General features: G+C 43.1%; 2 protein-coding genes across 2 annotated transcripts in view; one reads left to right on the top strand and one right to left on the bottom strand.

The window, feature by feature from the left end:
- The window catches only part of LOC118507506 (translin-associated protein X), a 168,194-nt gene that overhangs the window by 120,164 nt on the left and 21,523 nt on the right, over window positions 1-26,507 (bottom strand). The gene's annotated exons all lie outside the window — the stretch shown is intronic.
- LOC118502372 (uncharacterized protein K02A2.6-like) lies at window positions 553-4,647 on the top strand. Its single transcript, XM_036034592.1, has one exon. The coding sequence runs from the start codon at window positions 553-555 to the stop codon at window positions 4,645-4,647; it is 4,095 nt and encodes a 1,364-aa protein (XP_035890485.1).

Here is a 26,507-nt window from a genome sequence, read left to right as displayed (position 1 = left end):
TAGCAAATAGTTATCGACAAAGGCATAAAACCAGTTTCTGTTAAGAAACTGAACGTTCGCAACAAAAAGTACGATGAGCACGCCACCTATCTACTACACTTTTCTAAGGGCTCTGTCGATCTAGCCAAACTGCGTTGTATAACCGCGCTTAAACATTGTAAAGTTCGTTGGAATTATTACTCCAACAGGCAAGGGCCGATGCAGTGCAAACACATAGGTAACACTAAATCATCAGCTTACACCAAAACACCAAAACAAAACCAATTATTAAAGCACTTAATTCAGCCCTCAAAAAATATTCAAAATATTGTAATAAATGGAAATTAAAAGTTAATGGTGTAAACAGTTATAAATTTATTAACCTTAATAACATAAATGTTGGAGACGTGAGCGTAGGGTTATAAACGGGTTGAAGCTTGACAGCTTCTGGGGACGCCAAGAAAACCGCGCACTCTTCGTTGCAGGCTCGGGCACAAAAGACGTGTACAATTAGAAAAGGAATAAAATATATATTGTATCACAAGATACAACAGTGGCGACGAGTTATATAAAATGACTACACCGGTAGAACCGAACGCGGCATGGATCGTAAAGATGTTCAAGCAGCAGCAGCAAATGTTAAATCAGCAACAGCAGCTGTTGAACAGCGTGATGTCGGTGATGAAGGCAAAGGACAGCGAATGTCCTGAAAAAGCGATAGACGCCATCGCCGGACAGATCAAGGAATTTCATCATACAGAGGAAACAAACTTCGAAGGCTGGTTTGTTCGATATGAAGGGTTATTCCTGGATGACGCGAAACGGTTGGATGATGGAACAAAGCTTCGTCTTCTTCTTCGGAAGATAGGTGTAGCGGAGCACGAGCGCTACATAAGCTCCATCATGCCAAAACAGCCGAAGGATTTCGATTTCACCACCACCGTGGAGAAGCTGAAAAAGCTGTTTGGAGACCGCGAATCTACCGTGTGCAAACGGTTTAAGTGCCTGCAGATGGTGAAAGAGTCACACGAGGAGTACCGAGCGTACGCGTGCCGTGTTAATAAAAAGGTCGTGGAAGCTAAGTTGGCGGGGATTGCAGAGGAGGAGATTAAATGTTTGTTATACGTGTGTGGACTCAAGGGAGATGCGGATGCCGATATTCGAGTACGGTTGCTCTCTAAGATGGAAGACAACGTAAACATAACGCTGGACCAACTATGTGGTGAATCTCAACGCCTGCTAAACCTGCGCCAAGACAGCAAGCTGATATCTACCGCTTCGCAGGAGGTACGGGCTGTTAGGAAAAGCGTCAAAGATTTTCGCAGCAATCCTGTGCGTGATAAAGAACAAAAAGCAGTAAGTTGCTGGCTGTGTGGTGATAAACACTTCGCGAGGGAATGCTCATTTGCTACGCACGCATGTAAGGACTGCAATAAGGTAGGCCATAAGGAGGGATTTTGTAAGACGGCGAACCGTAATCGTTTCCGCTATCGGTCTCGCAACGCAAACGTTAAGGTGGTAACGGTTAACAAAATCCAGGCCAAACGCAAATACGTAGATGTAATTTTAAACGGACGTAGGTTGCAACTGCAGTTAGATACCGGTGCCGATATCACTATAATATCGAGGGGTACGTGGCGTCAAATAGGCAGTCCGAAATTAGACAGTGCAACAGTGTCAGCCAAGACGGAAAATGGTGAGACACTCAAGCTGCTGGGAGAATGGAAAGGTATTATGGAAGTCAATGGACGGCGTAAGCAGGTGTTAGTGCGTGTTGTGGAAGAGGACCTGTTGTTATTTGGAACAGACAGTATGGATGTTTTCGGATTGTGGAAACAGCCACTTGATGCCTTCTGCAACATCATAAGTTCCACTAAAGATGCTGGTGCGGCCGTTTTAGAACAATTTCCTGCGTTATTCTCCAGCGAGCTTGGTCGGTGTGACAAGGTAAAAGTAAGCTTGCAGCTGAAAGACAATGTTAACCCTGTTTTCCGCCCGAAACGCCCTGTGGCGTATGCGATGCAGACAATGGTCGAAGATGAGTTGGGAAGGTTGGAGCGTCTCGGTATTATTACACCAACCGATTCCTCAGAATGGGCTGCACCCATTGTAGTGGTGAGGAAAGCAAACGGAACCGTTCGAATTTGTGGCGACTACTCGACCGGTCTTAATGACGCACTTCAGCCACACCAGTACCCGTTGCCGATTCCTCAAGACATCTTCACAGCCATTGGGAAGTCGGTAGTGTTTAGCCAAATCGATTTGGCTGAGGCCTTCCTGCAAGTGGAAGTATGCGAGAAAAGTCGTGAGTTGTTAACTATTAACACTCACAAGGGGCTTTACCGTTTCAACAGACTACCGCCGGGGGTAAAAACAGCACCTGGTGCATTCCAGCAGATCGTGGACTCTATGTTGAGTGGGCTGGAAGGTGTTGCGGGTTATATGGATGACATCATCGTAGGTGGTGCAGATGTGAAAAGCCATCTGAAGAATCTGCAAGCTGTTTTGTCAAGGATCGAGGAGTTTGGGTTTAGGCTACGTGTGGAAAAATGTTCCTTTTTGAAACCCCAAATACGATACCTGGGACATCTGCTGGATGGGCAAGGCCTACGACCGGACCCGTCGAAAATAGAAGCCATTTTGAAAATGCCAGCGCCATCGCAGCTGAGTGAGGTTCGATCGTATCTTGGTGCGATAAATTATTATGGGAAATTCGTACCACAGATGCGAGATCTGCGGTATCCTCTAGACCTTTTGTTGCAAAAGGGAGGCGAATTCAAGTGGACAGCCGAATGCCAGAAATCTTTTGAGAGATTTAAGGAGATTTTGAGTTCCGACCTACTTCTGACCCACTATGATCCGTCGAAGGATATAATCGTGTCAGCGGATGCTTCATCAGTAGGTTTGGGAGCTACCATCAGTCATCGGTTTCCGGATGGGCGTGTAAAGGTTATCCAGCATGCCGCGCGAGCGTTAACGAAGGTGGAAATGAACTATAGTCAGCCAGATCGCGAGGGTCTCGCAATTGTGTTCGCTGTGACGAAGTTCCACCGCATGCTGTTCGGACGTAAATTCACGCTACAAACTGATCACCAACCTCTCCTCAGAATCTTCGGCTCACGTAAAGGAATTCCGTTGTACACTGCGAACAGGCTTCAGCGTTGGGCATTAGCGCTTCTTCTTTACGATTTCACTATAGAATACGTAGCGACAGACAAGTTTGGCAATGCGGACATCCTCTCGAGATTGATGAATCGTCACGAAAAGCCAGAAGAGGATTACGTTATTGCTAGTATCCAGCTTGAAGATGATATGAATCATCTGGTGACGAGTGCAACTCAAGCCCTGCCGTTGAATTTCAAGGATTTGGAGCGTGGTACACAAACAGATTCTATGTTACGGAAGGTGTTCCAGTTCGTCCAGAATGGTTGGCCGATGGGTGAAGAGAAAAGTGTAGAGCTGAAACAATTCTTCGTACGGCGGGAGGCCTTATCCACTGTGGGAAATTGCCTCTTATTCGGAGAACGGGTTGTGATTCCAGCAAACATGCGAGATCGAGTGCTGAAGCTCTTGCACAGAGGACACCCTGGGGTAACTCGTATGAAGGCACTAGCAAGAGGATACGTTTATTGGCCAAAGATGGACAGTGAAATCGAGGACGTTGTTAAAACGTGTCAACCGTGTGCAAGTGCAGCGAAGTCTCCAGAGCACTGTGCACCGGTGGATTGGCCAAAATCGACCGCTCCCTGGCAGCGTATTCATATTGATTACGCCGGGCCCATCGAGGGAGAGTATTATTTTCTGGCAGTAGACTCGTATTCCAAATGGCCAGAAATAATACCGACAAAGCATACAACTGCACAAGTAACGGTTAAGATATTACGAGGACTGTGTGCACGGTTTGGTATGCCAGAGACGATTGTCAGCGACAATGGTACGCAGTTTACCAGTTCGGAGTTCGGGGACTTCTGCATACAGAACGGTATCCATCATGTGCGAACTGCGCCGTATCATCCGCAATCGAACGGGCAGGCTGAAAGGTTCGGGGACACCTTTAAGCGAGCTGTTAAAAAGATCCGCGAAGGAAATGGTGGAATGCATGAGGCCCTTGATGAATTTCTGTTGGCATACAGAACCACGCCGAACAAGACGCTGGAGCAGAAATCGCCGGGGGAGATGATGCTGAATAGGAAAGTTCGAACCGCTCTCGAGCTTTTGCGACCATCTTCTCGTAATTTTGCTAGACAACCAGCGGTGAATGACACTATCGTCGGAAGGAATTTCTGCGTAAACGACAAGGTCTACGTGAAAAGATACCATCGGAATGGCTGGGAGTGGGTATCCGGAGTAGTGACTGATCGTCTGGGAAGCGTGATGTACATGATTGACATCTGCGGTAGGTCTCTACGATACCACGTAAACCAGCTTAGAATACGACATGCAGCGGACGACCGTCAGCAAACACAGCTTCCACTGCATGTATTGTTGGATGCCTGGGACATGCCTGGAAGTATCGAGCCGGCATCCTCATCTTTAGTTCCGTCGACGACTACGGAACATGTTGAGCCTGATAACGACAACTCTCAGCAGACCTGCTCGGATGCAGCTCCACGTCGATCAGCACGATTAAAGAAGCAGCCTGTTTGGATGAGCGATTATCGCAATTAAAGCAGGGGGATGTTGGAGACGTGAGCGTAGGGTTATAAACGGGTTGAAGCTTGACAGCTTCTGGGGACGCCAAGAAAACCGCGCACTCTTCGTTGCAGGCTCGGGCACAAAAGACGTGTACAATTAGAAAAGGAATAAAATATATATTGTATCACAAGATACAACAATAAATTACACACCTTGAGTTTGAGCCATCTCATCTAGAGACACCCTGGGCAAGAGCTGTCAACGGGACAGAAAGAATTGAGCACGTGCGAAGACACAGAGAAAAACCCCTTGTTAAAAAAACCTTGTAAAAACCGTTGTTGTGCGAGTTGCGCATTGCGTTTGCTGCTTGGGCAAATTGACATGTGTCACAGGGATTGGGTTGTTGCTTGGGTTTGCATATTTTTGTGACAGTAGAATTCGGAGTGCGACACGCACACATTGAAGTGATAATAAATGAACTTTAGTCTTGCATGCGACATCAACGAAGAAAGATCGTCTTTTCCGTGAGGGCTCCCGATTTATGGTGAAAGAAAACCTACTACCCCACCCCCTCAAGTTACAGTCCACCGCTAGAGACACAACATTGTGGTCCTTCGAACCGGATAAAGTTACCCAGTGTTGTGATAAGTGGTTTGTCTTTCTCGCGTAAAGTCGGTACAAAGGAACATCCGAGACCGGGTGTTAAGGGCTCTAGACGCCCTACAGTGACGTGACTTTTGGTGCGTTACTACTGACAAACAGATCGAACAGTATCCGTAAACGCGAGTGTTTTCGGTCAGTGCTGTTCGACGGAAGCTGCCTGAGGGCATTCCAGACAACAAGAAGGGAAAAGTGTTCTTTTCAGGAGAAGTGTTTGGCTTGGGTTTTAGCGGTTGCAAATGGCGTGCCGGTGCAAGTGAATGTGTGTTAGTGCGTTCAGCTTGGTATCGGTTCGTGTGCAATTGCGCAGTGGCGCAAGCGAATGTACGTGTACGTGTATGCGCGTGTGTGTGTGACAGCTTAGCTTGGCGCGGATTCTTGTGCAACGGCTCGATACGACGTTGATGGTGTGTGTGCATGTGTGACGAACGATGCCATCACCATTTACTCGATCGAAAAAGCTAAAACGAACACCAGTTAAGCGTGGGACGACATCACCGAAACCAACATCATCACAACAACAGCTAGTAGAAGACAATTCCGACGAAATGGAGGCACAGCTGAAAGTGTTGGAGAAGCAACGGGAAGCAGTGTGTGGAAAGCTTAGTCGTGTGTGTGCAGCTTTGTGTGACAGTGCAGAGCAGCCTAACCTCAACGTAAAAAACGTGCGCTTCCTTCAACTCCAGGAAAAGGCTTTAGAAAATATCTATAGCGAGTGCAACGAAATACAGAACAAAATCTACGAGTTAACGCTGCACGATGACCAAGACAAAGAGCAGAATGACAAATACATCGAATTTGAGACACGTTTCAATGACGTTTCGTTGAAACTGACCGCGTGTTTCGATGCCGTAACGAAAGTTGAAGTAGCCGTTCCACCTGCTCTCCCACTGACCCAGCAGCAGGCTCAGCCCTACCTCCCTCCGTTGCAAGTGCCCCTACCGACCTTTGATGGGTCATACGAAAAGTGGTATTCGTTCAAGGCGATGTTCACCACGGTGATGAACCGATACCAGCAAGAAGAACCGGCCCTGAAGCTTTTTCATTTGCGAAACTGCCTTGTCGGAAAGGCGGCTGGTATCATCGACGATGAGCTGGTAAACAACAACGACTACGAAGCTGCCTGGAAGGTTCTCACTCAGCGGTATGAAGACAAAAGAGTGGTTGTGGATAAGCACATTGAAAACCTTTTCAGCTTACCCAAGATCAACCAGGACAATGCTTCGAGCCTTCGTAAAGTGATTGACACCTGCACTAAAAACGTTGAGGCGTTGAAGAATCAGAACCTTCCGGTAGGTGGTCTCGGTGAGCAAATGTTGGTCAACCTTATAGCTGGTAAGTTAGACAAGAAGTTGCGAGTGGCTTGGGAGACGAAACAAAGGAAGAACTTACTTTCTTCCTACGCCGCTATGATGGAGTTTTTGGAGGAGCAGTGTCGAATTTCTGAGAAGCTCGATACCAGCGTGAAAACATCGACGGAAGGTACAAAGCCGAAAACAGTGGCAAGGATCCTGGTAGTGAGTGAACCTAAACCGTTAGCGAAGTGTCCAGTATGCAGTGCTGCTCATGAACTCCGAGCTTGTGAACTTTTCAGGGCTAAAGGTGTTAAGGAAAGGTTCGAGATTGCAAAACGGTGCGGTGTTTGCTTCAATTGTCTCTCCAAAGGCCATCAATTGCGAGCATGTTTATCCAGTTCTTGCCGTCGTTGCGGTAAGAAACATCATAGCTTACTCCATGAAGATTCCCCAAGTCAGGTTGCAACTAACGTAGGTCAAACGACATCTAGTGAATCAGTGATAGAAGAATCCCAAACAGCCAACGTACAAACTGAAACACCGACAACCCTGTGCGCGAGTGACGTGGAACCGGAGAAGCAGACCGTCCTTTCGACTGCCATTGTTTTAGTGGATGGTTTGTGCGATTCTCCCTACCCTTGTAGAGTGGTATTAGACTCTGCTTCGCAGATGAACTTTGTCACCGAGCGATTTGCAAACCTTCTCTCCCTTAAGACAAAACCCGCTGACGTCACGGTCAGTGGTCTGAACGGCAATAGAACTCGTCTTTGCCGTAAACTGCGCACGACGATCAGGTCTCGTGCCAGTGACTTTACAACTGAGTTAGACTTCCTAGTGACACCACGAATCACTGGGGAACTTCCGACGAAGTCTTTCGACATATCACAGTGACCCATCTCGAGCGAACAGGTGCTGGCCGACCCTACCTTCAACAGAAGAGGACCTGTCGATATGCTGATTGGCGCTGGAAGTTTTTGGAACCTGATGCTTGACGGCCGATGTGAACTCGGTCCGAACCGACCTGCGCTGCGATACACAAAGCTGGGTTGGATCGCTGGAGGTGTGATCGCGAGCGACACGACGGTCGTTGCGCGTACACTTTGCCAAACTGCTGACGATCAGCCGCTCATCGAACTGCTGAGGAACTTCTACAAGGTAGAATCCTGCGACGAGCTCCGCCCTTCCCCGAAGGCGGATGACGAAGCGTGCCTGGAACACTTCCGGCGCACACACGAGCGAACTGAGGAGGGACGGTATGTAGTACGATATCCGTTCAACGAACGTAAACGCGAGCTTGGCGGCTCGCGAGACACAGCGCTGCGACGTTTTCTGGCTTTGGAGCGAAAACTTGACAAGCAGCCGGACTTAAAGGAGCAATATTCGCGGTTCATCCGAGAATATGAGGATCTCGGACACATGCGCGAGATTGTGGAAACACCGAATGACGACCCAGGATCGGTGTTTTATCTACCGCACCACTGCGTGCTGCGGCCAACGAGTACGACAACCAAGCTGCGAGTCGTGTTTGATGGATCAGCGAAGACGTCAACCGGCGTCTCGATCAACGACGTTTTAATGACTGGACCGACGGTTCAGAACGATCTTACTGCAATTTTGCTTCGTTTCAGAGGATTTCAGTACGTCTTCACACTCGACATTCCGAAGATGTTTCGTCAAGTGGTGGTCCATCCGGATGACACAAGGTACCAGCGAATCTTTTGGAGGTACAATCGGAACGACCCACTTACGGTGCGAGAGCTGCTGACAGTTACGTATGGCTTGGGACCTTCCCCGTTTCAAGCAACCATGGCTCTGAAGCAAGCTGCAGAAGATCATCACGATGAGTTCCCAAGGGCCGCAGAGGTGGTCAACAGGGAGACATACATGGATGATATCCTGACTGGTGCCGATACCCTTGCTGAGGCTTGCCAACTACAGCGAGATGTGACAGGACTACTGGCGAAAGCCTGCTTCAGCGCTCACAAGTGGTGCGCCAACCATTCAGATATCGTTTTAGGTGTAGCTGAAGAACAACGAGGAGACACTTTCGAGGTTACGGACGACACCTCGAAGACCATCGTTAAGACACTGGGCGTGACATGGAACCCGTTGGAGGACTGGTTCTCGGTGTCCGTTCCTGACTTTGACAACCCAGAAGGAATGACTCGAAGGAAACTTCTGAGTCAACTGGCCAAAATATTCGACCCACTTGGATTCTTTGGCCCAGTAATCACCTACGCGAAGCTGATCTTGCGAGAAGTAGGTGAACTACAAATCGATTGGGACGACTCCATCCCAACCGAAATCGACGAGAAGTGGCGAAACTTTCGGACCGAGATGACATCACTGAGGGAAATCCGAGTTCCGAGATGGATTTCCTGGAAGGATGTGTTCCAGCTGAGACTACATGGGTTCGCTGACGCATCCGACCAAGCCTACGGTGCCTGCTTGTACGTGCAGGGCACTTTCACCGACGAGGAGTCCAAGATGCAGCTTGTTTGCAGCAAGTCTCGGATCCTACCGAAAAAACGAAGTCCGAAGGAGAAGGCCATCACGACCCCTCGAGCCGAACTGTTAGCGGCACTGTTACTGGCTCGAATGGTCGTGAAGTTCCTGAACGCTACGGAGCTTAAGTTTGAATCAGTACATCAGTTAAGACGACAGCGCAGTAAGGAGTTAAGACGACAGCGCAACACGAGAAACGCCACGCAGCAGAACGCGCCACCGATAAACAAACAAACCACGCACGACCGATAAACAAACAAACCACAAAGCAGCGCGCACAACATAATTTGCAACGCAGCATTATTCAGCACGCAGCATAATTCAACACGGACCAGCGCACCAGCATCCATCCAAACAGTTCAGTTGATACTCAGACGCTAATCCGAACGGTTATTAACTCCGCCGGTCGATGGAAATAAAGTTAAGTTTTTTTTAAAAACACTTCTCCCGGACACCGTGCGTTAACTGGCGCCCGAATAGGGACCGCGCTATGTGAAAAATAAAGTTAAGGTGCAAGTGAAAAGTAACCACGTTAGAGTGAAAGTTACCACCAAATCCTAAACTAAAAAAGACTTCCTGATCGCCGAGTGCAGCCGTGTGAAAAGGATCCCGAGTCACCTGTGCAGTTAGCAGCTCACGCAGGACAAAAAGGAACCATCCATCACACTGAGAAGGAAGAATATCATAGCCGGTTTCCCAGCAAAAAACAACACATCGCCCGTTAGAGGAGCGAAAAACAACATAAGGCCCGTTAGAGGAGCGAAAAACAACATAAGGCCCGCTAGAGGAGCTGATAAAGACAACATAAGACGTACATCCAACGCCCGAAACAGGATGCGTATGGTACCGTAAGTACAGTGAATTATAAAAAATCGTAAGTGAAAATTTCAAACAGTGAAAAAAAATCAAAAACGAGTATTAAAAACGATTGCAAATTAATATTACATATTACTAACTCAATCAAGTGAAGTTAAAAACGTGTTTAAACTAACGAAAAAATCCTGGAGAATCTAATTAATTCATTACAATCTCTAACATTGAAAATGTCGAGACCCGAACTTGATCAAATTATCAACCGCATTGCCGCACTCGAAGCGTGCAATATTGCCCCCACTTTTATCGATTATTCTGATCCACCGCTTTATTTCACAAAGCCAGATGGAACAAGTGTAAATCCTGAAACTTTTGAAAAAATTCCCGATTTGGTAAAAGATCTACCAACATTCACTGGGGATCCCAGCGAACTGAATAGCTGGTTAAATGATGTAGACAGTTTAGTGAAACTCTATCAAACTAAAGGTACAGATACCATCGAACGTCAAAATAAATACCACATGATCTGCAAATTCATTCGTAGAAAAATACGCGGTGAAGCGAATGACTCACTCGTCGCTTCAAACGTAGGCATAAATTGGAACCTGATCAAAAAAACATTGATCACCTATTACGGCGAAAAACGTGACTTGGAAACATTGGACTTCCAACTCATGAGCGTGCAACAGAAGAACCGCTCACTTGAAGTATATTACGACGAGGTGAACAGATTACTGTCCCTCATCGCAAATCAAATAAATACCGATGAAAGGTTTACACACCCCGAAGCTTCCAGAGCTTTAATTGAAATGTACAACAAAAAAGCAATTGATGCTTTCATGAGAGGACTCGATGGAGACGTTTACAAGTTCATAAGGAATTATGAGCCAACATCGCTTGCAGGAGCATACAGCTATTGTATCTCTTTCCAAAATATTGAATGCAGAAAAATGTTAACAAAACCGAGAACATACACTCCACCAACGGCACCAAGGAATATGATTCCCTTACCGCCACCAACACCAATAAGGTACACACATGCCCAGCCACCACCTAGGCCTCATTACCCAAAACCTCCAATGTATGGAAATCGAAATTTTAACAATTTCATTCCAAGGCACCAACAGCCCTTTCAAAAAATGCAATCTAATCAATTTCAACGTCAACCTCCACCAGAACCGATGGACGTTGATCAATCTATCAGAACTCGCCAAGTAAATTACGGAAATCGTCCAAATTCAAACAATGTGAGACCACCAAAACGACCTAGAGTCAATAATATCCAAACAAACGCCAGAAACATAAACAACATTAACCATATAGCAGATGCCAATCTTGCACAAACATTCGAAAACGTAAACAACAACGTGAATAACACAACGGTTGACAATGTGCAACAGTCATTCGAACGATATTTCAGAACAATTGAAAAACAAGAAGGTAATAACTTCAGAGAAACTTTTGAAGAAGCAGAGCTGAATTTTTTAGAATAAACTCAGCGTTGCCTTACTTCTTATTCTATGGTAACGCTTCAGAACCACTCAAAATGTTAATTGATACTGGATCTAATAAAAATTACATACATCCAAAATATGCAAAAATTTCACACAAGGTTGATAAACCATTTTTCGTATCATCCGTAGCAGGAGATATTAAAATCGACGCTTATTCTCAAGCACGATTATTCAAACCATATTCAGATAAAATGCTAAAATTTTATCATTTAGAAAATTTAAAATCGTTTGATGCCATAATTGGACACGATTCACTAAAGGAAATTAAAGCAGTAATTGACACAGCCAATGAAATATTAATCATTGATGGCACACATGTCATTCCATTACAACAATACCAACTACAGGAAGTAAATAAAATAAACATTCGTGATAATCATCTGAACCAAAACGAAAAAAGAAAGCTACATGACCTATTACAGGAATATCAAGATCTTTTCCAACCACCAGATTTGAAACTACCTTGTACATCGCGAGTAAAAGCGACAATAAGAACAAAAGATGAATCACCAGTTTATAGTAAAACGTATCCCTATCCCCAAGCACTTAAAGATGAAGTTAACAAGCAAATTGAAAAACTCCTAAATGATGGAATCATCAGACCTTCGAAATCCCCATACAATGCACCAGTGTGGATTGTTCCAAAAAAACTGGATGCTGCCAATGAAAAAAAATATAGACTTGTCGTAGACTACAGAAAATTGAACACTCAAACAATAAGCGATAAATATCCTATTCCGGATCCATCTACTGTTTTAGCCAATCTAGGTTCAAATAAATAATTCACAACTCTTGACTTAGCGTCAGGATTTCATCAAGTACCTATGTCGGAAAATGATATCGAAAAAACTGCATTTTCAATAAACAACGGAAAATATGAATTCGTACGCATGCCATTTGGTTTAAAAAATGCCCCTTCAATATTCCAACGCGTCATGGACGACACTTTAAGGGAACACATCGGAAAAATTTGTCACATATACATCGATGACATAATCATTTTTAGCAAAACAGTTGAAGAACATCTGCAAAATTTAAGAATTGTTCTAGAAACTCTGAGAGCCGCTAATTTCAAAATACAACCGGATAAATCTGAATTTCTAAAGACAGAAGTTGAATTCCTCGGATTCATAGTCTCAAGTGAAGGACTTAAACCAAATATAAAAAAGATTGAAGCCATAAAAAAATTCCCAGAACCACAAAACCTTAAAGAACTAAGAAGATTCTTAGGAATTTCAGGTTACTACCGCAGGTTTATTAAAAACTATGCACAACTGGCAAAACCCATCACAAAACTCCTAAGAGGGGAGGATGGCCATCGCCAAATTTCCAAACACGAATCAAAAAATTTCCCTATTAAATTTGATCAAACCGCAAAAAACGCATTTCAAACCCTTAAAGACATAATATCTTCTAATGATGTTTTAGCTTTTCCAGATTTCCAGAAGCCATTCGAACTAACAACAGATGCATCGGAAAAAGCACTAGGAGCTGTGCTTTCACAAAAATGTCACGACGGTGATAGACCGATAACCTTCATTTCTCGTACTCTTTCCAAAACAGAGGAAAATTATGCAACCAACGAAAAGGAAATGCTTGCCATCGTTTGGGCACTACAAACATTGAGAAATTTCATATACGGAGCTAAAATTAATATTCATACAGATCATCAACCATTAACATTTGCTTTATCTCCGCAGAACAACAACGCAAAACTGAAAAGATGGAAATCTTTCATGGAGGAACACGATTACCAATTATTCTACAAACCCGGAAGATCAAACGTTATAGCAGATGCACTTTCCCGTATACAACTAAACTCATTAACGCCAACTCAGCACTCAGCTGACGAAGACGATCATTCTTATATACCTTCAACAGAAGCACCAATTAATGTATTCCACAACCAACTAGTATTTAAAATTGGAACTAATTCTTCATACCAATTAATTACCCCTTTCCCAAAATTCAGAAGACATATTTTTATTGAACCAACATTTACTTCTGATTTTATCAAGGATAAATTCAAAAAATTAATCAATCCAAATGTAATTAATGGAATTCACACAGATGAACAAACAATGGGAATTATCCAAGAAGTTTATAAAACTCTCTACAATCCAAAAACAATCAAAGCTAGATTTTCCCAAAGACAAGTACAAGACCTATGCGATGAAGAAACACAAATTGAAGAAATCAAGAATATTCATAATTTTGCTCACAGAAATGCTAAGGAAAACTCATTGCAATTTATAAAAAAATTCTACTTTCCCGGAATGAGAAAAAGTATTCAAAACATTGTAAAAAATTGTGAGATATGTAAAACAGAAAAATACGAGAGAAAACCCCAAGAATTTATACCAGTAAAAACACCAATACCGACATATCCTGGAGAAATTATCCATATTGACATATTTGCTTATAACGCAAACTTTTTATTTATCTCATCTATAGATAAATTTTCAAAATACGTTAAAATACGACCGATAAAATCGAAATCAATCGCTGATATAAAGGAAGTTTTACTACAACTCCTATATGACTGGGACTTACCAGCTCAAATTGTAATAGACAACGAATGTACGTTTGTCTCAAACGTTATCGAACAATCAATACTAAACCTAGGAACAAAAATATTTAAAACTCCAGTTAATCGTTCAGAAACGAATGGACAAATAGAACGTTGCCATTCAACAATTAGAGAAATCGCTAGATGCACAAAAAAACTCAATCCAGAGATGAGCATTATAACATTAGTACAACAAGCTGTTTATAAGTATAATCACAGCATACATTCATTCATAAAGGATACACCACGAAATGTGTATGTAGGAGAAATATCAAACGATCCGCTAGAGAGATCAAGAATAAGAGAAAAAACAAATGAAAGAATACTACAGATATTCAAAAAGAATGAAGAAAAAATCAAAGATGAAAAATATAAGGATTACGTAGAAAACGAATATGCATTCGAAAAGAAAAAGACGAATAACAAACGCGAAAGTCGTTTTAATGCAGTAAAAGTAAAGGAGAATCATCCAACATATATTATCGATTCAAACAATCGAAAAATACATAAAGTAAACTTAAGAAAGTAATGAAAAAATATTAATACTTTTTCAAAATTGTTTTAACTATCGTTACAGAATACTTACGATCCTGTTGATCAAACTAATTTTCGCAGACATAAACATATATGATTTAAATAACAATCCATTAGCAATAATACCGATAGGTAAAGCTAAGATTCAAATTGGATACGTAAGAACAATACATCCAATAGATTTAACTGATATAAACGAAACAATAGAGAAAACATTACAAGATAGTCCAAATGGAAATTCTACTGAATCTATCGAAAATTTGATCAGCATAAAAGCTAGCATGCTAAAGGACACTTTTGCGAAAATCAAACCATTTGTAAAAAGACAAAAACGATGGGACACGATAGGAAAAATTTGGAAATGGATCGCTGGAACTCCAGATGCAGACGACCTACATGTCATAAACTCCACAATGAACTCCCTGATAGCAGAAAGCAACAAACAAATAATAATCAACCAAGGCTTCAACGACAGGTTGAAACAAATAACTGATGTCGCTAACCAAGTCGTAAATATCGAAAACGAACGCTATGAGTCACACCAAGTGGAAATTCGGAAACTTATTCTACTTTCCAACATAAATATGCTACAAGAAAAATTGGATGTCATAGAAGACGCTATACTGTTAGCTAAAAACGGTATTCCGAGCAGTAAGCTACTATCCCTTGAGGATCTGACATCAATAGAACAGTTTCTTGAGAAGAATAACATTAAATACAACACACCGGAAGAATTGCTAAGGCAATCAACTGCCCAAGTAGCAGTAAATGAATCTCATATACTATACATGCTAAAGTTCCCCAAACTATCTTCAAAAATCTACGAGTACGAATACATTGACTCGATAATACAACACGATGCACGTATAATCGTCACACAAAACTTTATATTACAAAATCAAACCCACGTATATTCCATGACAGAGAAGTGCCAACAACAAGAAGATGTTTATATATGTCCGCAAATCGGCATACAACAACCCACAACATGCATTCAACAAATTGTGAGAAGAGAAGATTCACAATGTGACTACGAAAAGATTTATAGTCGAGGCTTCATAAAAAGAATCAAAGACGACACAATACTAATCAACGACGCAATAGCAGAAATCGCATCAAACTGCAGCAAAATGAACCAAGTACTGAACGGTTCCTACGTCATACAATTCGAAAATTGTAACATTATCATTAATGGAGAAATTTATTCAAACGACGAAGTCACCATTCCTGGTAAACCATTCAAATCAACAGCAGGAATCAACATCGATAAGGGTGAAATCGAACATAAACCGCCTCTCCAACTCGTACAAAAACTCACCATAGAACATAGAGAAAAACTAAAAAGTATTAACTTGCAGAATGATTCTCTAAGATGGAAAATTAATGTATTCGGAGGAACTTTTGCATTCATATGCCTATGCGCATTTATAATCTGTTTATTCTTCCACTTCAAGAGAACGACGATAAAAGTAAACATGACTCAAGCGAAACGACCAGAAACGTTCGTTAGCAGACCAACTTCATTCCACGCAGCAACGAGACTTTGAGGGCAAAGTCATTTAAGAGGGGAGGAGTTAAGACGACAGCGCAGTAAGGAGTTAAGACGACAGCGCAACACGAGAAACGCCACGCAGCAGAACGCGCCACCGATAAACAAACAAACCACGCACGACCGATAAACAAACAAACCACAAAGCAGCGCGCACAACATAATTTGCAACGCAGCATTATTCAGCACGCAGCATAATTCAACACGGACCAGCGCACCAGCATCCATCCAAACAGTTCAGTTGATACTCAGACGCTAATCCGAACGGTTATTAACTCCGCCGGTCGATGGAAATAAAGTTAAGTTTTTTTTAAAAACACTTCTCCCGGACACCGTGCGTTAACTCATCTTTGGAGCGACTCAAAAATCGTCTTGGCTTGGGTCAAGAAAACGCCAGAACTACTGCAGACATACGTATCAAATCGGGTAAGCGAGATCCAGCAGCTTAGCCAATCCTTCCATTGGCATTACATTTCCACACATGACAACCCGGCCGATTTGATTTCACGTGGAGTTACACCGAGGAAATTGATTGGTTCAACTATTTGGTGGCGGCCCCAACCAACACAACACCTCATCGAGGATGAGGACGAAGTGGAAATTCCGGATAGTGAGCTACCGGAAATGCGAGCTGGAGTGGCTTTAGCCATGACTGTTCCGATCGAACGTTTTCCGATCTTTGACAGGTTGAGCAGTTACACACAGATTGTAAGGAGTATGGCCTACTTGGTGCGACTAGCTAGGTTCATCAAGTCACGCAAAAGGGAGGTGGTAAAGGGCCGACTGACAGCGAAGGAAGTGCGTACAGCGACGCTCTTAATAGTACGACTGGTTCAACGCGAGACTTTCCAGCCCGAAATCATCGCACTTATGGGCGGTGCGAATACAAAACATCGACTTAATGGACTACAAGCGTTTTTGGATCCTGACGATGGGATCATACGAGTTGGAGGCAGGATCAAGCGAGCCTTCATACCTTACGACAGTCGACATCAGATGCTGTTGCCGGCTAAGCATCCAATCACTGAAGCTCTCGTTCGCGAACTACACATCGACAACCTACACATCGGGCAAAGAGGTTTGCTTGCAGTTGTACGTCAACGGTACTGGCCACTGAATGTGAAGAATACTATTCGAAAGGTGATACGGAAGTGCATCGTGTGCTTCAAGGCAAACCCGTTGAAGACGACGCAACTGATGGGTGACCTACCGTCGTATCGCGTCCAGCCAGCCCCCGTCTTTTCGAATACCGGTGTGGACTACGCCGGTCCCTTCTGGATAAAATCAACGACTTCTCGCAAACCGCAAATCACCAAGGCGTACGTGTGCTTGTTTGTGTGTTTGCAGACTCGGGCGGTTCACTTGGAATTGGTTTCAGACTTGACGACAGACGCCTTTCTAGCGAGTTTGAGACGGTTCATCAGTCGACGTGGATGCCCGAAAACGATACGCTCTGACAACGCGACTAACTTTGTCGGAGCTAAAACCGAGCTACATGAACTTTGGCGTATGTTCGAGAACGATTGCGCTACGAAAAAGATCACCAACTATTGTGTCGACAAGGGTATTGACTGGTCGTTCATACCACCACGAAGCCCACACTTTGGTGGCATTTGGGAGGCTGGTGTGAAGCAGGTCAAATACCACCTAAAACGTATTGTTGGCGATAGGAAGCTGTCTTACGAGGAGCTTTACACGACATTGACCCAGATAGAAGCAGTACTGAACTCTCGTCCCTTGGTACCGAGTTCAGATGACCCATCCGACTACACTGCGATCACGCCTGCACATTTCCTGATCGGACGTGAGATGCAGACGGTTCCTGAACCTGACTACTCTACCTTGAAGGAAAATCATCTCTCACGATGGCAGTTAGTGCAGTCCATGCTGCAACACTTTTGGAAACGATGGACCGCCGAGTACCTGCCGGAGCTGCAGAATCGATCGAAATGGCTGAAGCGGAAGGTGATTAAAGTAGGATCACTTGTGCTACTAGCTGACCAGAATGCGCCACTACTGCAATGGCCACTTGCCAGAATCGTTGCCGCACACCCTGGAGATGATGGTACAATTCGTGTCGTTACCGTTAAGACAGCGAATGGAGCGGAATTCAAGCGTGCGGTAACTGAGGTCTGTTTTCTACCGTTAGACGAGGATGAAAATTGAAATGACATTTCAACGCCGGGGAGGATGTTGTGCGAGTTGCGCATTGCGTTTGCTGCTTGGGCAAATTGACATGTGTCACAGGGATTGGGTTGTTGCTTGGGTTTGCATATTTTTGTGACAGTAGAATTCGGAGTGCGACACGCACACATTGAAGTGATAATAAATGAACTTTAGTCTTGCATGCGACATCAACGAAGAAAGATCGTCTTTTCCGTGAGGGCTCCCGATTTATGGTGAAAGAAAACCTACTACCCCACCCCCTCAAGTTACAGTCCACCGCTAGAGACACAACAACCGTGTTAAACAGAAAAAATATATAAGTTTTCATCTCAGAAGTGGAATAATTCCAATAAATATGCCTACCGTTGAAGAAATTAAGTGGTCTTTGGATGCAGCTGGTGTAACTTATCCAGAGACAGCAAATTCAACCCAGCTACGTCGTCTGTTCGATGAAACCGTGAAACGAGCTCCTGAAAAGGAAATGGCGGATCAGGGAGGAAGCTCAAGTGTAAAATCTAAAGAAGACGACGCAAAAGTTCCGGACAAGAAAATGGAACCTGAAAGTAAGAATAATGGAACAAGCGCAAGTGGAATAGCGCAGGAAGATGAAATTGCCGCCATAGCCGCTCTCGAGAGGAAGATAAAACGTCTTGAGCTAGAAAAGCAGCTTCATTCTCTCGAAAGCGAAGTGTCTCATCTCCAGCAAACATGTACAAATCAATTGTCTATGGACACTGTACAATATATCGAAACTGTTGTACCAAAATTTTCTGGAGACAATGGAGAAGATGCAAGTGCTTGGATACGTTCGCTGATTCGATTCCGGAATCGAAGAAATTGCAGCTTATGCGTCGATTGTTATACGGCACAGCAGCTTTATTAGTGAGCTTTTCCCCATCTAATTCTCATGAAGAGCTAAAAGGTGAACTTGTGAAAACCTTCGACAACAAGCCATCGGTCGAAGACGTTTACAAAAAGCTCCGTTCTCGTCGCTTAAACGCTAATGAAACGACACTCAGGTATTGTTTAGAAATTCAAAACATCGCAGCGGCAGCATCAATACCGGAACCAGAGCACGTGCGAAGCCACAGAGAAAAACCCCTTGTTAAAAAAACCTTGTAAAAACCGTGTTAAACAGAAAAATATATAAGTTTTCAATGGTGATAAGTCAGAAGCCATATTCTTCACCACAAATACATGCGCTCGTAAACTGCCGGGTAGTAACCTCACAATCGATAGAAGTACCATTCCATGGAAAAGTCCTGTAAAGTATCTAGAACTATACCTAGACAAACGCTTGACATTTAAAACCAATACTGATAACATAACCATGAGATGCGAAAAAATTTATAGAGCTCTATATAGTTTTCTAAACAAAAAATCTAAACTAAACTTCCACAATAAAATGTTATTATACAAAACACTAGTACGCCCAACAATAACATACGCCTCGCCAGTATGGTCCCGGTGCGCTAAGTCACATAAATCAAAACTACAAAGATCTCAGAATAAATTTCTTAAAACCATTCTTAAAGTTCCTCCCTGGTACAGAACCTCCACACTACACGCGAAACGTAATATTCCAACAATCAATCTAGTATTAAACAACTTAAAATCATCATACGCTGTTAGGTGCTCATCTATCACATTACAAATACTAAGAGAACTCAGCTATTAAAAGTTGAAATGTAAAATGAAATATATATTCATAAATACATATTTCGGTTCATCTTTTGTAAATATTACTAGTAAGGTAGGAACTAGGTATAAGAATAGTCATTAAGTAGTACTTTAAGTTTTTCCTGTATTTTCACGAGGGATTTTCAATTTCGTCACAATTTTTCCCTCACTTCCACGGTTTAAATCTACGCGATCGTAAAATCTAAAACTCATTACCCATAGATAGCTAACAAAATATCAAACCAATGAGGAGAGAATAAGAATTCGGACCCATTATTTCACGCAACCCAGCACAAATGTATTATAATTATGCAACATTGGAAATAAATTTAACTAACTAACTAACTAGCTATAGCGAACCACGAAGGTTTACATATTCATCAACTCGATGTAAAAACTGCGTTCTTAAATGGCTACTTAGAAGAAGAGATCTCTGGACACATTTTTAAAGTTTACGGGTCAACGGTTGCGTGGACAGCACAAAAACAAAAGATAGTATGTTTGTCATCAGCCGAAGCTGAATATTCGCCGTTCGTTCGCCGTTATAATATACGGCTGAATATTCGCCGTTATATTCGAAGCCGTTCGATCCCGAAAGGCTGCCCAACCGACAACTGTATCATCTTCCGTTCCTGTTAAGGGTCCTGCTCCGAGTAGTCAAGCAATGATGTCGTAAGCAAATCGGTGTTATAATTGCTCCGAATTCGGACATCATCGAAGTGCTTGTACTCGCCCGAATCGACCGCCGGGAGCTTGTTTCACCTGTTTCTTGCCAGGACACAACTATCGAAATTGTCCTAAAGCTGCTGTGAGCGCCACTCATCAGGGTATTTCTGAACATTGAAAATGGAAGACGCCGAAAAAATTACGGAGTTGGTGGAATCCTACACTAGATTAGGACTAGCGAAATTGTGCCAAGAAAAAGAGCTACCTGTAACTGGTACTAAAGAAGAAATGGCCACCCGAATTGTTGCCAACCGGCTGGCAGGACAAGCTTTGCCTAGTACAAACCCTTTGGATACCCCGGACGTTTATGTTGATGCTCAGGCTAGTGGCTCCGTAGCCCCTTCAGTTATGAGCTTCAACGACATAAAAGATGCCTTGCCAACATTCACCGGAGACGGTGAGGGTTTGGATGTACAACGTTTTGTAGCAGAGTTCGAGGAAAATACATCAGCAGCACCAAAGTGATCGAATTTGGAATTTGCGACTGTCAGTGGCTCGATTGTGCGTGATTCGAGTAGAAATCTAGCAGAATCGAGCAAATTCGGCGTCAGACGGGGATTTTCCTAGTTTGTCTGCCTAGGTTCGCTAGTGTACAACTTTGTTTTGGATTAGCTTTTTCTTTCTACCCTTCAGCAAAGATATACCTGTACTTTTTTATAGCAACACGAGCGTCAGCATAGTTTCAAAACATAAAACTTTCGATTGTTCAATGTAATTACAGCCGGTTTTCCATTAGCGTTGTTTAAGCATTGTTCAAGTACAGATACAGTTTAGTTGCGAGTTACAAAATTGCATTGTGATTTCGTAGGATAAAGTGTTTTGAAAATGAGTGACAAAAAGCTAACGGTTATCAATCACTTGAGTGGCAAAAATCCACAATTGAAAGCCCTGCGAAAATCTGGCGTTCTTTATCGAAAAGCACAGCGTCTATGGCCGAAACCCAAAAAGGCGGAAAGTATCCCATATGAAGCACAGCTAAGAGATGTGGATAGTATGTATTCCAAATATATTGTGCCATTTACTGTAAAGTGAACTATATGTGTTTTGATTTATCCTAGTGCCTACTACGTCGGAACCATAAACCTTTTTGGATGTGGAATTTTTAAATGAAGCAACACTTTGCTATACTGAGGAGACGCTATTCTTAGAGACGCCGGATTACGAGCTTTACTTGAATGAATTGGAAGAAGAAGCAGACGAAGAAGAAAGTGCCGACGAAGACAATGATGGAGCGGATCTGGACGATAAAGACGATCCCGACATTGATCAGATGAACGGTGAAGAATGTATACGGTACTAGGCACTTGCTGAGCACACGAGTCATAAATCAATACGGCGGCTGTTAAGAATCCTAAACGCGAAAACGGATCTCAATTTGCCCAAAGATCCCAGAACTTTATTGGGCACCCTTCGTAACCGTGCAACGATGTCTAATATTGGAGAAGGAAAGTTTTGGTACCATGGAATTAGTCATGTTTTAACGAAGGAGCTACAGTAAGTGTTGCGAATCGCAACAGCGCGACACGAATTTCTCAATTCGTTCAACCCTTATCCGAAACTCTTACACTCCACTTCTTTTAACACGTTTATTAGTACAAATACGGCGAGTACGGCCGTACGGCGAGTACGACGAGTTAAAAAATTAGTCAGATTCGTAGCGTTTCGTGGGTTGATTTTTTTCTCCGTTTTCGTAGCTAGCTTTTATACTTTTTTTTTTCTTCCTTCGGTCGTCGACCCTGCCACGCTGGCAATTCCCTATGAGGCTTCGTGCTTATTCGTGCCCACAGTTTGTCAGGCCCGCCATCTACCGTGAAATCACGCAAACACAAATCCTCCGAAAAAAACGATATTTGTCGGACGTTGACAAAATTTTAAATTTTGTTAACACTGGCCCGCAGTGTTTGCCTCGTGTAAACACTACTTATTTGTCCGACACTATCGAAACATCTACTTGTCAGATCGTCCTAGCATCCTGTTTGTTTTTCTTCGTCTATTTGCACCCGTTCGCAGAATAGTCCTGATTTGTTTTGTGTGTTGCTGGGATCTTCTAACGCTATTTTTGTTTTAGCACCGATCGCATTCGTAAACTAGGAAAACCCTTTCAATTAAACAACAAATCTGTCAACCGTCACTGATCATTGCACATTGCTTTCAGATTCTTCGGAGGTTTGGAAGAAGTACTAAACTCGCTGCTGCTGTCATCACTAGATGCCGTCGAAGAGTTTTTTCTAAACTGTCCGCTACAGTACGCTGATGAACACGTCGATCGTGATTCCGCATCCGATTGTGATGCGTTACTTATCGTGAATTACCTAACCAACTTGCTGGTAAACAATGAAACCACTACTCTAATCGTATTTGACCTCTCTGCGAGTCCCGAGATGCATCAGTTTCGCGTATCGTAATATTACGGCTGCTGGCGTACCTGAGAAAAAGGAACGATTACGAAGGTACTTGCAGTTTACGGCCTCTATCCTCGCTAGGGTTTCATGCAGTAGAGATAGCTCTGACAGCAAACAACCGTTCTTCCCGCACGTCCTAGTTGCTCGGCACGGATTGTAAAATCGTTTCAGGCACACGATGCAGTAGCGATTCATCCTCTCAGACTTCCAGTTTTTGGATGCTTCCGTCGGTACAGTAACGATCGCGCATAGCTCCCCAATTTCGCACTCTGCAGCAAAATACAGCTCGAGTCTGGCCCGCACTGCGTTGAGGGAACTAGAGGCTTCGAGACACTGCAACTTACGGATCACGGACCAACAGCAACCGATATTCGTCCCTTGGTTTGCAGTGTTGTACGAACAATGGGCACACTGATCGCATTTCCCGCAACCGATCTCTGTATCACACACGGTTTCACCGACGCACGCAGGATAATACGCCCGCCTAAATGTCTCGTGCTGTGTGACGTTTTCCGATCGCCGCCTCAAACAAACACAACACAAGAAATCCTCATTTACACCTTCGGAGGCGTTATCAGTTCGCGCTCTATCAACCGACATTATTTAATCCGAATTGCCTCAGGATGTTCACAAGGCGGTGATAATAGTAAATGTCCAGTGAATCTTTCACAAATCCGAATTACCTCAGGATGCGTACACTTTGCGGCACTAATAACACACACGTATCCGACTTTCCTCAGGAGTTACGCGCGCGGTCCCAAGTGCATGTGAAATATTCGCTAATATCACTAAAAGTTTTCACGATCACTTATTAAAGTTCGGTGGTAGTCCGGTGAGCTTTCACATATCCGAATTGCCTCAGGATTTATACACTTGCGGAACAAATTACACGGGCGTATCCGACTTTCCTCAAGAATTACGCGCGAGGTCCCGTGTGCTTGTGAATTCTCACTCGAGTGTGTAAACCACGAACTGTTTGGAATGCACGAAAACTAATTTTTTAAAATGTTGCGAATCGCAACAGCGCGACACGAATTTCTCAATTCGTTCAACCCTTATCCGAAACTCTTACACTCCACTTCTTTTAACACGTTTATTAGTACAAATACGGCGAGTACGGCCGTACGGCGAGTACGACGAGTTAAAAAAATAGTCAGATTCGTAGCGTTTCGTGGGTTGATTTTTTTCTCCGTTTTCGTAGCTAGCCCTTTTTATACTTTTTTTTTCTTCCTTCGGTCGTCGACCCTGCCACGCTGGCAATTCCCTACGTGGCTTCGTGCTTATTCGTGCCCACAGTTTGTCAGGCCCGCCATCTACCGTGAAATCACGCAAACACAAATCCTCCGAAAAAAACGATATTTGTCGGACGTTGACAAAATTTTAAATTTTGTTAACAGTAAGTAAATTAATGCATGACGCGATACACTGTTCACTTGTAAGTTGTACGTAAATCAAAACCATTTTTTCTTACAGAAATTATACAAACGTACCAGATCATCTTCATTACGACATTAATATAGACGGCCTCCCTCTGTATAAAAGGTCAAAAACGCAGTTTTGGCCTATATTGTTGAAGATAGTAGGAGAGCCATCTTTGCCTGTACTAATCATCGGAATCTATTGCGGTGAATCGAAGCCGGAAAGCAATGAGCCGTTCTCACGTCCGTTGGTTGAGGAAATCAATTCTTTGCAAGCTTTACAAAAAGTGAGGAAAAATTGCCTGACACTAATTTTTTAATATTTTTAATTTAGGTGTGCAGGGTCGTACGGGAAAGCATTCCTGCTTGAAATGTTGCTGTGAAGGTGTATCTGTAACACAGCGGATTGTGTTTCTCAATACGGATGCTCCTAAGCGTACCGACCAAGGTTTCCGTAACAGATAATACACTCTGCACCAAACAGGTTTCATACCATTAATATATATTGAAAATTTTGATTTAATTCAAAACATAATTGTTGTGGATAGACTCCACCAAACAGATATTGGAGTAACCAAAAGGTTATTGTACATTTGGTTCATGGGAATGCTTCGAGTGAGGAAAAGATGGAATCGGGAGCAGCGGAGAATAATTCAGCTTAGACTTGACCGACAAACCTTTCCTGATGAAACGGATCGAAACTCAGATCCCTAGAAGAATTACAGTTTTGGAAAGGTTCGGATAACAAAACATTTTTACATTACGCTGCTCCCGTGGGGCTGCGGGGAATATTAACGGATGAAGAATACAACCATTTCATGTTACAATATTTTCTTCATCGGCACACAAAGAGCTCTGGAATATAGCGCGTGATATGCTCAAGAGATTTGTGGATACATTTCCGCAGGTTTACGATGAAACTGGAGTAACATCGAATGTGCACAATATAGTGCACCTTTATGAAGAAGTAGTACGATTTGAACCTCTGGACAACTTTTCTACATATGCTTTTGAACGCAAATTAGGATACATAAAATCCGGTCTGATCAGATCCACACATCCGGTCGAAGCCACACAGATTCGATAATCAGCGAATTGTAAACTATGTAAAATTAGGAACCTTGACTTTAAGATATCTCATGTATATATACCCTGACAGCTGTCATATTTGTTAAGAATCATATTCAAGTCATATTCAAGTATCATACACGTAAACACAACAACTATTGAGAGTAATATGAATTGTTTTTCATCGTTATGTTTCAGCTTCCTCACCACAACCAACACTACATGCAGATTTTATGAAACAACTACCGACAGCAAAAAATACATCCAAGTCATCCAACCTGCAACAAACATCGTTCACCGCAATGTTTCCGCATCCATTTCTGATTCCATTTTTTCCGCATCCAACAAACCCAACATTCTCAAAGCTATAAGCAGAATTAATCCCATAAATCTAGAGACAACAACATCTTCTATAGACACAGGATTGCGAGATCTTTTAATTTCAATGGGACAGACAATGGATGAAATGACAAAAAAAATTACAAATTTGGACCAGAAACTTAATGAAATAGAAACTAACCACGCCAACAAGGTTCGAGTTGTTGAGAAAAATCAAGCAATTATTAAAACTAAGCTGGATTTGATCTTAGATAAAATCTCTCTTCGTCCAGGATTGGTAACAAACAGTTCATTCAACTGGGAACCGATCGCATCCAAAGAAATGTTGGATGCAGTGGATCAGCAGCTTAATTAACAACAATATAAAAAAGGATTTGAAGAATATCTGGAATGCCAGCTACCAGCTGAACACCGTAAAAACAATACGCGTACAGCTCGAGGAGTGTGGTGAAGACGTGGATAGTGTTATTGATCGCAAACAGCATAGCAGGCGGTCGGATTTTGTGCGGACCGACGCGTTCCTGGCCGGATTGCAGCAGCGGGCGACGGTCGATCCCGGCGTCGGCATTCAGTTTATTCTGGAACGTCGAAGCGAGTGGTTCAGCTTCCAGCTTGTGTTATCTCCCAAATCGCTTGTTATCAGCTAAAACCGGTT

The sequence above is a fragment of the Anopheles stephensi genome, chromosome 2 (assembly GCF_013141755.1).
Source record: "Anopheles stephensi strain Indian chromosome 2, UCI_ANSTEP_V1.0, whole genome shotgun sequence".
NCBI classification, from domain to species: Eukaryota; Metazoa; Arthropoda; class Insecta; order Diptera; family Culicidae; genus Anopheles; species Anopheles stephensi.
Note: the sequence above shows the minus strand (reverse complement) of the source record. Positions and strands in the feature narration are given on the sequence as shown.